This window comes from Natrix helvetica, assembly GCF_964273705.1.
Source record: "Natrix helvetica genome assembly, chromosome: 2".
Classification (NCBI taxonomy): domain Eukaryota; kingdom Metazoa; phylum Chordata; class Lepidosauria; order Squamata; family Natricidae; genus Natrix; species Natrix helvetica.
In genome coordinates this window covers 245,622,865-245,637,162 of record NC_138552.1, presented here as the reverse complement: position 1 = coordinate 245,637,162, position 14,298 = coordinate 245,622,865, and the positions used below count along the sequence as shown (strand labels likewise).

The 14,298-nt window shown below is 39.5% G+C and overlaps 1 protein-coding gene across 2 annotated transcripts in view; it reads right to left on the bottom strand.

The window, feature by feature from the left end:
- Window positions 1–14,260, bottom strand: part of INTS7 (integrator complex subunit 7) — a 45,092-nt gene extending 30,832 nt beyond the window's left edge. The window contains exons 1-8 of one of the 2 annotated variants that reach the window (XM_081944169.1): window positions 14,143–14,260; window positions 13,866–13,977; window positions 8,258–8,387; window positions 6,782–6,928; window positions 5,366–5,503; window positions 4,064–4,110; window positions 2,753–2,952; window positions 2,055–2,177 (exon numbers count right to left, since the gene is read on the bottom strand). In XM_081944169.1, coding sequence (XP_081800295.1) covers window positions 2,055–2,177; window positions 2,753–2,952; window positions 4,064–4,110; window positions 5,366–5,503; window positions 6,782–6,928; window positions 8,258–8,387; window positions 13,866–13,956 — 876 coding nt within the window. In that variant the 5' untranslated portion in view covers window positions 13,957–13,977; window positions 14,143–14,260. The other variant, XM_081944168.1, reaches the window with a different exon arrangement.
- Between the last annotated feature and the right edge of the window lie 38 nt (window positions 14,261–14,298).

The following is a 14,298-nucleotide window of genomic DNA, read 5'->3' as shown; positions in this document are numbered from 1 at the left end:
ACTGGCCAGCTGCTCTCTTTTGGATTCGGATAAAGACCAGCTGGTCGCCACGCATGCGCATGACAGAACCCGGAAGAGCAGCTGGCCGTCCACATGATTGCCGGCCAGCTGCTCTCTTCCGGGTTCTGGCGCTCCGGTGTGTGCTCCAGTTTCGGCACTCAATGCTGAAAAGGTTAACTATCACTGCTATAGATGAAACTGTACCAACATACGTGAAGGATGAAAGCAAGCTACAAATAAATACTCTTTGATTGTTGCATTTTGGAGTATTTTAGATGAACATTTGAATTTTTTTAGTGCAAAAGTTTGGTTTAGAAACAGTATTTTAAAAGAACCTAATCGGAGGCATTATAACTTTATTCATTGAAATGTATAAATACCCCAATTAGGATTTTTTTTAGGTTTATAAATCTCTACATTTTTGTAAAATTCTGGTGCTTTTTTATATTCTGCTGATCCAAATGCCACAGCATAAACTCTAACATCCTCATCTTAAATACTACATTTTATTGGGCATTACTAATTATTACCCAACTTCTAGGGTTTACCAAAAGAAGAATTCTATATCTTATTTTCCCTGTTCTCCAAATAAGGTAAAGTAAGATTTTTTTTCTCACTATGCACAACTGGTCCATTCAGGTAGTGGATTTTTCCAACAATGGAAAGAACTGGTCTCAGAAGGTTAAGAGAAGAGTTCCAACAGTGGATTCCTAATTTCAAGACCACAGCCTTCTGCAATCTTGGAGTGGGAAGTAAGCCAATACAACCTAAAGTGTCTTATAGATTTTTCCAGGAACTTCAGAAGTACAGCCTTATAATATGTTTCAATGATCAGCTGGATATTTTTCATTTTTGCAGCAGCATTCACCTCTGCAGCCAAAATAAATCTCATGGGAAGTTTCAAGGTTTTCACTTATTTTATATCTTCCCTTCCCTTCCTTTTGCTTTTATATGAGCAAACCACATTACAGATACTTTACTAGAGGGCTATAAATACTTAATAAATCTTTAATATAATGACCAAAAGATGAGTTACTGAAGTGAACAAAATGAAGACGGTACCAGATGGATGTGTTTTTTATAAAACTGATTCTGATCTACATAGTGAGAACTTTATGTTCCTCTTCATCATTTATTGTCATTCAGTTGTCAGCTTTGTTCCAAGCATCCTTGCTTTAAAAATTGCAAACTAATTTGTAATCCTTTCCTGACAAAATTTTCCTATTTGGAAACTTAACACGACAGACTGGCAAAAAGTTCTTTTAAAAACAACCACAACTAAATGATACTGGTTAAGGAACAGATTCCAGAAATAATGAACCCTCTTAGATCTCCTATGAATAAATAGTGGGAAATATTATTTTAAATAATTGACTTATAAAGGAGAAAAATGGAAGGCAGTAAAGCATGGAAGGAAACCTTGCACAATGCAAGACCTCAGAATTTTAATTCAACAATAAGAAAACAATAGCTGTAGATCAGCATAAATAAATTAAAAATTTAAAATCTCTTTTTTAAAGAGAAGACCTACATCAAACATGAGCAAAGAAATAACACATGTAGAATATGTTTGTATAGCAGGGCAAACCAAAACATTGTATGTTGAAAGAATACACTGTTGTTTCAAAATTTATATTGACTTGATATATTAGGCAAACATTCATAAACACAATTCTATGCATATTTATTTATATGTAAATCAAATCATTTCCTGTCCAATGCAAGGACTTAGGAATGCAGCTTTTAATGACCAAAGCAAGTATTTCAGCCTTACTAGATGGACCAGATAAAAAAATACAATCAGATGAGCTAATTATATTCTATTGTAAAGCTACATTGCAGAAACTTGCAAACTTGCAAGTAATTCTCCTGCTACCTCAACCCCTTTACAGCCAGAAAACTAGGGAGGGTCTCTTCTGAGCCTCCTGCCCTCCCACATTCTTGCAATGGGTTCAGCTGCCTTGTATCTGATCATTCCCTTGGCTACATCTCTTTGCCCTGTCTCCCAAGGTCATCCTCACATACCATTACAAAACATGATGCTGTTTATATACCTCAATGTTCTCGTTGTTCCAAGTATGTGGTGTCTTTTTTGCAAGCAGCTTTAAATCTTGGATAGCAAGCCTCTTTACAGCCTCTCTTCGATCATTCTTCATATACTGCAGTAAGAGTTCTATCTGTAAAAAAAAAAGACTTTAAAATGAAATTTCATTTCATTGGATTTCTTAAGATAATTGCAAGTACAAGCAAGTCGCGCCTTCTTGGAACTCTCCATTTTTAAAAATATTTTTTGTAATTTTATAATGTTTTACTTTTTTTTTAATGTGAAATTATTTGGTTTTTAATGTTTTATTTTACAGTGGTACTTGTTAATTGGTTCTGGGAGGTGTGATAAGTACTAAAAATAATGAGTACCAAACAAACCATATGACTTAATAAATGACTGTTTTTTTCAGGTGGAAAGAGTAGCGAGTCACAAGGCAACCAACAGTGACACGTTCTAGTTTGCGCGTCAAGTACCAAAAAAAATGCCGTATGAGGACAAAATTTTCGCATCAAAATGCATTGAGTACCAAACTGAATGAGTTTTACAACAGTTGAGTACCAATGTACTAATGTATTGATTAAACTGTATGCCATCCAGAACCCTAAAATTTCTTCAACTTACCTAGGATGTTCACTTATTTTGTGCATCTAAAAACTATGTGCTTTCAAAAGAAAAAACAAATCAGCAAAAAAAAAATGGGATTACCTGCTTGGGGATATCAACCAGAGAAGAGGCAGCAAGCAAGGTAAATGTGTGCAAAGTCACAATGACCATCTTAGTAGATGGATAGGATGTCACCAATTGTTGAAGCAGTTGTCGTGCACTGGAAGCCAGGCTGGCATCATGGTGCATATGCTGCAGAATGGGGATCAGCTTCAGTTTCAAGTCTACTGGAGTCGCTAAACCTGTTTAAAATAAAATAGCTTTCTGAATAAACCATAATCAAATTGGAGGAAGGTGCCTATAGAGGTGTTATAGGACATGCCAGGATATTAGAAATGTGCATAGTGCTATTATTACAAGATTGCAGCTACAGGGCAATGACTATGCAGTTCAATTTTTCAGCCCACTGCTTCCACTAAAATTAGGACTGTAGGGGTGAAACAATAGGTATTCAAGGACATGGCCTACACTGTTGCTTGTATCAACAGTGCACAATGTATACACATTTTGATATATATAAAACAATAATAATGGGTAATATAAACACCTATTCTAAAATGAGTTGGCAGAGTCAGCTACTCAGAAAGAAATATGTTAGGGTTAAAACAAAATATTCTATCTTCTATGCTCCCAAGAATTCAAATTTCCTCCTTGGATGCCCTCCAGTTGTGCTCGTATTTAGATACAAGCTGAAATTGCCACATTCCCACTTTAAGACTATCCAATAATTATTTTACTGATAAGCAAGTTAAGACACAAGCCTTCAAATAAACATAGTATCCACACAATTTACTATTCCCTCATGTGGTGTTAGAAACAGGTAATTTTATCTGTAATTTATTGAAAGAAGCTAGCTTCATAAGCCATGCTTTGAAGTTTAAAATGAATTCCTGTTCGCTCAGATGAAGTTAAGAAACTTGCTTAATCAAAAATGGGCAATTTCTTCCCCACAGCCATACTGGAGGAAAAGTGAGTATGTGGAAGTTAATTTCCATTGTAAATGACTTGCGACATCTGAATCATACTGGAATTTTCTTTTTTCTCTAGGTCACGAAACTAACTTTTAAAGCACTAATAAATAACAGTTCTAAAAAGGATTTCTATGATACTATATACCCAACTAGGTGATGAGAAGGTTTGTGACCCTTCAGAACTATCAGTAAGCAATCCAGATATATGATTAAAGTGGACAAAACCTTTATCCAGCAAACCCTCGCCCCTTTGATTAAGCTGGCATTTCCAAAATTTTAGTTCAAAATGGAAATATTTTAAATAACAGAATTATCACTTTTTAAAAACTCTCTTAAAGGCACAGATATAAATATACAAGGAGAAAATCGAAAGGGCATATACCTTGAATCATTTCACTTATTTTGTTACATATTCCTCCTGCAAAATCTCTGTGAAGAAGGAAAAATGTAATGAATCAAAATAAGAATAAACTTTGAAAACTCTGGCAGCGTCATATTTTCTTTTGCAGCATACTATTAGAGCTGATATTATCAGATTAAAGTTTGTATGTTTCTTTACAAACAAAATCAGTGTGCATAAAACAATGAATACATCAAGAACACTGAATAAAATGGTAAGTCAACCATACCAAATTGTTGCAAGAACTGGACTTTTCATGTAGTTTTCCTACATTAAGCCTTAAAAATAAACTAGTTGACTATTTAGTTACATTATTCGTTCCACCTCCCTCTCTCTCCCTTTCTGCTTGATCTGGGGTAAAGATAGTGAGAGATTACGCTCCCAAGAATGCTATACTATATTTCAAGATTTGTACTGCTGCTACTACAGCAGAGTTAAATGACTGTTGGCATTAGTGGTTTTCAGTGTTCAAAAAAAGTACAACTTCATAGTTGTACAGTACAAACTACTCTGAACTATACACAACTCTAAACGTTGGTAAGAACTAGTGTTGGGCAACAGATAAGAAATTAATAAAATATTTCTATTCCTAACATTTGAAATATGTTTCATGAAATTTTGTGGGCTTTAGTTCTAAATAAGAATACTATTTCAGTCAAAGCCACAAAATTATTGGTTTATATCTTGTTCATTTCCTACAGGTGACTCAATCTTAATTAGCAGTGTAACATATAATACCGTATTTTAATTACAAAATAATCTAAAAACAAAGCACTGGTGAGGTTCATTTTTTTAATCTCCCCTTGCCACTCCTCTAAATTACAGGGGAACGCAGCAGTGAAAGATCAATACTGGCTTCTCCATTGATTTTGCTTCTTAGCAGGTTGTAAAAGGTGATCACGACCCCGGGAAACAGCAATTGTCATATATATGAGTCAGTTACCAAGCATCTGAATTTTGATCATGTGACTGTGGGGATGCTGCAATGGTCATAGGTGTGAAAAAGTCATGTCACTTTTTTCAGCGCCGTTGTAACTTTGAATGGTCATTCAATGAACTGTTGTAAGCCTAGAGTTACTTGTACTAACATTTTTGCAAAAGTTGCCAAACTTTATTTTATTTTATTGTTTATATTTCATATCTCTAAACCACTCATTTCCCTCATGTGAAATGAAATGAAATGAAAATGAATAAGAAAATAATGTAAGTAAAAGTCTATTTAGATTATTGATTAACTGCTTGCTAACTTGGGAACAAGGAACCCATCCCAGGTGTTGTTCTTACTTGGATTGGGCAGAAAAATTGGCTGCAGCAAAAATGGCAGCTTCAACTTCAACATTGTCATGCGAATCAAGGCTTTGGCGAATACTGTGATGTGCATTCTTCCTCTCAGGGATAATGGAAGCCATACTGCCTAGCATCCTGGAGAATAAAACAGAAGAATTCAGTATATTTATTTATTTATTTTATTTATTTACTGAGCGCTTATAGACCGCCCCCTCTCCCGAAAGGGACTCGGGGCAGTGTACAGTCCATATCAGAAATACATCATAAAATAACTATAAAATTAAACGATTAAAAATTATTAAATAGATAAGTAGATACGAAGGAGGATAAAAAGGTTTAAAAGAACTGTACAGCTGAGTAAATAGTTTAAAAACCCTACAAATATCCCATACAATTGAATTTAAAAAACAATTCCCCTAAAATACCAGTTGAAATATGTTTGCCAGGAGGTAGCAGTTATGGTTATGCCAGGCCAGCCAATCGGAACAGGTGTGTCTTCAATTTTTGTCGGAAGGAGCGGAAGTCAGTGGTGGTTCTAATGTTGGGGGGGAGGTCATTCCAGAGGGTTGGGCCCATCACAGAGAAGGCCCTACTCCTTGGCGCCGCCCATTGGCATTGCCTAGTGGACGGCACTAGAAGTCCCTCCCTGTGAGAGCAAATTGGCCGCAGTTATGTATGTGGAGAGATGCGATCCCGCAGGTAGCTAGGTCCTGTGCCATGGAGCGCTTTAAAGATGGTGATCAAAACCTTGAAACGCACCCGAAAAACCACAGGCAGCCAGTGCAGCTCTCGCAGGAGAGGTGTTACGTGGGAGTATCTAGTACTCCCCATGAGAGCCCGCGCGGCTGCGTTCTGGACTAGCTGCAGTCTTCGGGCGCGTCCCAAGGGAAGCCCCATGTAGAGAGCATTGCAGTAGTCCAGGCGACGTCACCAGTGCATGAGTGACCGTGCATAGGGCATCCCGGTCCAGAAGGGGGCGCAATTGGCGCACCAGGCGAACCTGGTGGAACGCCCCCCTTGCCACGGCTGCCACATGGTCGTCCATTGACAGCCGGGCATCTAGGACGCCCAAATTGCGCGCCCGTTCCACAGGGGGCAATTGTCCATGGCCAGCGATGGAGTCAGCTGGCTGAACCGAGGTGCCGGTAGCCACAGCCACTCAGTCTTGGAGGGGTTGAGTTTGAGTCTGTTGTCCCCCATCCAGTATAAAATGTTCATAACAATAAGCGATACTGTGGAAAAGTATTTTTCCTTAATTCTATCTTAATTTTCATGTTGATTTTTAGATTTTGTTTTATTTATCAATTATATATTGCACACTGGCCAGAGCACCTCTTTGAGGGAGATGGGTAGTTTAGAATGAATGAATGAATGGGCAGCATCTGGGCAGCCTTCCTTGATAAACAGGCATACCTTAATGTGATTGCTCGAGCAACTGGATCATTGCTATGAATAACTGAGAAAATTCTTTTCACAAATTCATCCACGTTGAGGATCTTTTCCAAGTGCTTCTCACTTTGCTGGGTCACTTTCAGAACACACAGCCTCAGGAAGTTGTTACTGTTTTAAAAAATATATTTAATGTGTTTAATTGATAATTGTACCGTTCCTTCCCTGATCAATTTCAAAGTATTAGCAAACTTAATGAAAGAGTGTACATCAAATAAAACAGTTTCAGAATTATATATATATATATATATATATATATATATATATATATATATATATATATATATATATATATGTTTTCGTAGATTTTCACGGGTGTAGGTATGCTGGTTTTGTTGTATTCGGGTCTTTTCCCGTGTAAGGTTGAGATTGTCTTTGTCTTTCTGTGAGAAAGACGGCAGCTCCGTTCCCATTTTAAGCCCACAGCTTGAAGATGGCAGGTGTGATCCTGCCGAAACGTTGCAAAGACAATCTCAACCTTACACGGGAAAAGACCCGAATACAACAAAACCAGCATATATATATATATATATATATATATATATATATATATATATATATATATGTGTGTGTGTGTGTGTGTGTGTGTGTGTGTGTATGTGTGTGTATATATATATATATATGTGTGTGTGTGTGTGTGTGTGTGTGTTGTATTTAGGCATACCAGGGGTTGTAACACAAATATATATATATATGCTGGTTTTATATTTTATATATATATATATATAAAAACAAAATTTTATTGGTTTTTAAAACAAAATATTCAAGGAAAGGGGTAATGGATGAAGTACAAATTTTGACAGTTACATTATGCAGGAAATGGCCCTCCCCCCCATTCTCATAACTTTCATTTACTAATACATTAGTTTGTTATTACTAAGTACTATTTTGTCAGCAATAAAAGAATTAAATATATTTTAAAGTAGTCAAAATTACAAATCTCCAAACATAATCACATAATAAAGAAGAGGGCTTTCTTCTTCAGTTGCAAACAGTTTCTTCCTAGTTCTATTCAAAAAATAACAGAGGTCCATAGAACAGGACCTCCACTGATAATTCTGCAAATTTATTTTTTGTCTTTTAATGACTCCATAATCCTTGAATCGGGGTGGAGTCGGGGCAACTGAATGGAGCTGGGTATTTATTGACCATCTGGCAGGCCCTTCCTGTCACCAATGTGGAGTTCGCTGCAGATATTTTCTCATTGTACCCAAAGAGAGAGAAACTATCTACTGCCACCTAGTATTGAACTCACAATCTCCTGATTGTAAGGCAAGAGCTCCACCTCTAGGCCACTGCACCACTCAATTTTACAAAGAATACAAGACTTAAAATGAAGAAGCCGATCTTCCAAAGCAGCTGAGAAAAATCACCATGGGTCAAATAAAAAACAATAGTTACTAGAGTACTAAAATTGAGAAACAAAACATATTTACTCACCCAACTCTGAAAACATCAGCTAGCTTTAAAAATGCTGAATTAATTAAAATTGGGAATGGATATTTCTGAAAGAGTCTTGGAAAACGGACAACAGCCTCACATTGTTCTCCCAACTTCCCAGATCGAAGACCTATGAACAAATAATAACACAGTACAATGCTACAGCTTACAGAATCAACAACAAAACCCCCAAAAGAATCATACAATGACACAGAGTGTTCAAAATATTTGTCTAAGGGATCAACATATATCACTTGAGCATGAACTACATTTATAAAGCAATACATTCAATTCATTTATTTTACAAATTCCACACAATTCAGTTCATTCACTGAAGAAGCCTGCATAGGGCACAATTTTCAACCCTATCTCCACTGTAGAAGCACTATGGGAGAAAGTACCGTATTTTTTGGAGTATAAGACGCACCTTTCCCCCCCAAAAAAAGTGGGTGAAAATCTTGGTGCATCTTATACTCCGAATGGAGCTCCAACCACCTGCTCCGAGCATCTCATTTTCAAGTGGTTCCAGGTGGGGGAGGATCCTCACTTCCACATGGAACCTGGTTCCCGAAGAATTCCCGGGGAATTGCGTTCAAAGCCTTTTCAACGAAAGCAATTTTTGATGGCAGCACCATAATCCCCTACCCGATTCCAAAAAGGTTCGTGCGGAGGCCAAAAAAGTATATCACGTTTTAGGTGGCAGGCGGTTCCAGCACGTGCTGCCACGTCAAAATGCTTTCCTTCCCAGCTCCCCAGTGCAACTGCAGAGCCGTGCACCCTCCTCCTCTGCAGACTCGCCCTTTCTTTTCTCCTGGCCAGCACTGTCTGCCAGGGGAGGCAGGGAGAAAAGCGAGATAGCAGCAGGGTTGGGCGAGGGAGGAGCAGGACGCGGACAGAGGGCAGGCAGATCAGAGGCAGCTGGTTGATTGCGGGCTTGCTAGCTCGGCTCGGGCCCCCGAGATGGATCTAGCTAGGAAGAATGCATGTCCGTTTTTGCAATTTGGGAGGAAAAAGAGCATTTTAGGTGGCAGATGGTTCTGGGCTGCTCTGCAATCCCTGCAGCTTGGAAATGCCTGTCACCTGAAATGCTTTTTCCTCCCTGATTGCAAAAATGGCTTTTCTCAGGACGCTAGATTGGGAAGTTAAAAACCTGGAATGGGATACAATCAAGCTCCTGAGATCGTTTCGCTGCCTGCCACCCCAAAACGCTGTTACCGCGATCTCTGCTGCCTGGAACTGCTCGAGAAGGGGCAGGTGAAGTGGGCTCTGCAGAGATCGCTGTAAAAGCATTTTTGGGTGGCAGCACAGTGAGCCAAAGCCAAAGCCTTTGAATCAAGCCTGATTGTACCCCATTCCAGGTTTTTAACTTCCCAATCTAGTGCCCGGGGAAATCTAGTGTCTCTGAGGCACCTCTCATTTGCAGCAGGAGGAGGAGGAGGGCGGCATATGCAAAAGCCTCTGAGTAACTGGGAAAGAAAGTCACGCTTGGAACCTGCCGAAAACCGCCACTCAAAAAGCATAGTGGGGTTGCGAAGAGGGCTGTGAATAAGCCCGGTTTTTCAAGGAGGCAGTCTTGCCAGGTCGTCTTCTTTGGCCTTCCCTTTTGTCGCTCAGGTACCACCACGAGGAACCTTTAATCCAAATGGCAGGGATCCCCACCCTTCCTCGCCCAATGGGCTGTTCCCAGTCGAGCACAGTGGCGGCCATTCAGCAGCCCCCACATGTCTTTCTCTCCTTGCTGAAGAGAAGAAGCGAGCCAACTGCCGCTCTTCGGGCCACTCCTTGGGCCAAGCGGCGCTGCATGGTCGCTGGTCAGAGGGAAAAAAATAAAGTGCAGAGAGATATGTTTAGTCCTGCCCTGCCGTTGGGAAGGGTAGAGAAAAGCAGATTTGAGATTGATAAAAGCCTTACCCTTTAGGAAGATCAAGCCCCCACACATCACGTTTTTGCCCTCCCCGGCCCCCAGAAGCACTTTGCAGGCCTCCCAAACTCTCTGCATGCCTCATTTTACAGAGAGTTTGGGAGGCATGCAGAGTGCTCCTGGGGGCCAGGAAGGGCAAAAACGTTTTTTAAAATTTACCTCTTCAAAATCTTGGTGTGTCTTATACTCCGGTGCATCTTATAGTCTGAAAAATACGGTAATATATCAGAAAGACCCTTTCACTACGCCTCCTAGAGAGGGCTAGAAATAGAAATACGATGTTTCTCCAACTGCTCCCAACTGGATTAGTGTCATAATGCAGAAAGAATTCAGAGAACAAAGTTGCCTTTTAAGCCACTGTGTAGCTGTAACCTTGTGGTCACTTTATTCTAGTTGGTGCACATGTATATTGTTGCTTGGTTTACTCTTTATCCTACTAGTGTATTAATATTTACTAATAGTGCTAGTGTATTAATATTGGCTCTGGATTTTAGTCCAGCACAAGAGCATCTACAGGGAGAATGAAAATCTGAAGATCAAAACCTACGTAACCAATCACTGCATATCAAAAGGGATGGAACAATCACAATGCCATGCCTAGCACCTTTTTGACACACAGTCCTTCACATTCTGGGAATGAGAATGAGAGAGAGAGGGAGAGAGGGAGAAAAAAAGAGAGAAAGAAAGAAACAAGAAAGAGAAAATTAGAATTAAATGTTCCTAATGATTTCTTATAGTTGTTGGAAAAACCTGGAAAAACAACACCTCTCTGGTGATTGGAAAGGCCCAACAGAGACTTCATTTCTTTAGAGTTCTGTGAAAAAATCAGGTGGAACAACGGCTGATGACCTCTTTCTATTGGTCCACCATAGAAAGTGTCCTCACATATTGTATTACAGTATGGTATGTTGGTTTAACGGTTGTGGACAGGAAGGCACTACAGAGAGTGATCAATTCGGCACAATTGCCTTCTGACACCACTGGATGACATTGCCAGATCTCGCTGCTTTAGCAGAGTAAGGAAGATACTCAGAGATGATTCACACCCTGGTCAGTGTCTCTTTGCACTTCTACCATCAGGCAGAAGACATCAAAGTATAGCCAGCCGAACAAACAGACTTAAAGATAGTTTCTATCCTTGGGTTGTGAAACTTTTAAGTACAATCACAATCACTCCATGCACACGCTAGTTTTTTTCTTTTTGTTTCTTTTTTTCGCTTCTGTTATAATTTTGCACCAGTGAGGTTAAAACCAATTCCATTGTATTTATGTACAATGACAATAAAGATTATACTTATAAGCACTGACCACATATGGAAACCTTGGGCTAGATATCTGAAAACTGTCCTTTTTATTATTTATACTTGTGATGATGGAGGAAATCATTTATTTATACATTTTTTCTTTCCTATATTATTTTTTCTTTCCTTTTTTTCTGCACTTTCTATTTTTCTTTTTCCTAGTTTGTATTAGTTTTTTAATGTAATGTTTAATAAAATTATTAGTTTAAAAAGCAAACTATCCTGTTTATATTCTGGTTTATTTTAAAGCTTGGGGCTTAAGAATTTTAAGAGTGATGTTATACCTTTAAAGAAGCAACTCATAAACAGAAAAAAGAATATGAATCCATAATTCAGTTATATAAATTTGAAGTAATTCAAATAATCACTGAGCAGTGATCTTTTACTTTCCATGCTCAAAAAATCCTTAACTCTTTGTATAATGCTACATTCAAGTTTCTGGCCTTTAGCTCAAAGGTCAAAAATAGATTAAATCTTTATTATTCATGTAACCAAAATAGAGCTGGCAAGAAATGGTATGATAAATTAACCATTGTATCCAAATTTATTTATGTAAAACATTTGTAAAGTCCTCCCTTCTGCCACTTGCTACTCAAGCAGCTGTACATTTAATATTGTTGTCAAATTTTGTCTGCTTATATTCCTGTTGCAAAAGATGGGATGGAGAATGTAAGCAGTGTGTGTGTGTGAGAGAGAGAGAGATCCACGCTTGGATAAAATTAAACAAGTCCTATCTTGTCCCAAAGACAGTGCATATTATATGGTGTGTGTGTGTGTATCTATCTATTTATGTATGTATGCACTGTCTTTGGGACAAAACAGGACTTGCTTAATTTTATCCAAGCACATTGTATTTTTCAGAGTATAAGACGCACCTTTTTTCCTCAAAAAAGAAGCTGAAAATCTGGGTGCAACTTATACATCAAATACAGCATTTTTCTGCCTCCTGAAGCCCTGCCCCTTTCACAAAAATGGCTGTGCATACCCTTATGGAGGCTTTCAGAGTTACTGGGGGCTGGGGAGGGCAGAAATTAGCAAACAATGGGCTGTTTTCTGCCCCCAGCCCCCAGCAGCACTCTATAAGCTTCCATAAGGCTATGCGTGCAATTTTTTGACAAAAGACGGGCCTGTTTTCGCAAAAAAACGGGCCATTTTTTGCTCATTTTTGCCCCCAATCCCCCAGGAGCACTCTGCAAGCCCCCCCCCCCAAGGCTATTCATGCCTTTGATTTGAAAAAAAACAAGGCTGTTTTTGCAAAAAACCGGCCGTTTTTGCGAGGTTTGCAGAGTGCAAAAACTTTTTTCCCCCTTTCAGAAAGCTCTTTACTTAGGCTGATGATGAGAATTGCATGGATAAATACACCTGGAAACATCTACCTACCTACCTACTCTCCCTCCCTCCCTCCTGTATTTCTCTCTCTCTCCCTCTATCTACCTACCTACCTACCTACTCTCACTCTCTCTCCCTATCTACTGTATTTCTCTCTCCCTCTCCCTCTCTACTCTCTCCCTCCCTCCCTACTGTATTTGTCTCCCTCTATCTACTACCTACCTACTTTTCTCCCTACCTACCTACTGTATTTCTCTCTCCATCTACCTACCTACCTACTCTCTCTCCCTACCTACTTACTGTATTTCTCTCTCTCCCTATCTACCTACCTACTCTCTCTATCCCTCCCTCCCTATTCTCTCCCTACCTACCTGTATTGCTCTCTCTCTCTCCATCTACCTACCTATCTACACTCCCTCTCTCCCTACCTACCTACTGTATTTCTCTCTCTCATCTCTATCCCTATCTACCTACTTACTTTTTTATTAAAAATGCCTCTTCAAAACCTTGGTGCGTCTTATACTCTGAAAAATACGGTAGATTATGCATTTCAAGTTATGTATTCAAACAGAGGCCCAATGCACAACTACCTGGGATTTACCCGTAATCTAAATTTCTTCACTGCACAGGGGGGATGACTTGACTCAATAGGATCATGCTGCTCTTTAGTAAAACACATGTGACTTAATGTTATTTGCACCACACAGGATAGCCGTTGGCTGAGATAATTAGATAACTGGGGACGATCGTTCAGTTTGGAAAAACTGGGAATTGCCTTGGGATGATGGGAATTGCAGCGATGGAGAACGCTAAGGTGCGGGAGTTGACAGAGAAGCCCGTGGCATCTTAAAATGCACAATAAAACCGGCAATATTAAGAAACCAGAAGGCTTCCACTCCTATCTAAAGCAACTCCATCCTTCTGCAAAGCTGCCCTAACACGCCGATTACACTGAAAGGAACGCGAGGAGGGACTTCCTTTATAGAGTGCTAGGTTAGTACGTTATCCACGCATGCGCACATGTTGCCACGGGTCGTTTCCCCCCCCTCCCCCTTACCTTTATCCAGTTCCATGAGTGCGGAATTGGCATCCAATTCCTGCTCCCCATAGCCGGCATCAGCGAGGAAGGATTTGGAAACGGAAGCCATTCCCCGTTATATAAGGAGTTTCTGAAAGGAATCGTAGAATGACGCTTTATTACTTTTCTTTTACACAAACACGAAAATAAAGTCTTAAGGCTTTTCCGTTTCAAACAGTAATTATCTGCGCTTGTGCGGAACCCCCAGGTTTAGGCATCTGCGCAGTCGCGCTCCTGCCAGCACGCGGATTATTACCCTTTCCGGAAGATCGCATGAGTAGGAGGCGGGGAAGTTGTTACGCATGCGCAATTTAAAAAAAGACCGGTTGGTTTATTAAACTAATGCCTCGGTGTAAGGGCGTGGCATCATCTTGCGGTGGGATAGGAGAAGCCAATGGAAAAGAGGAGGCGT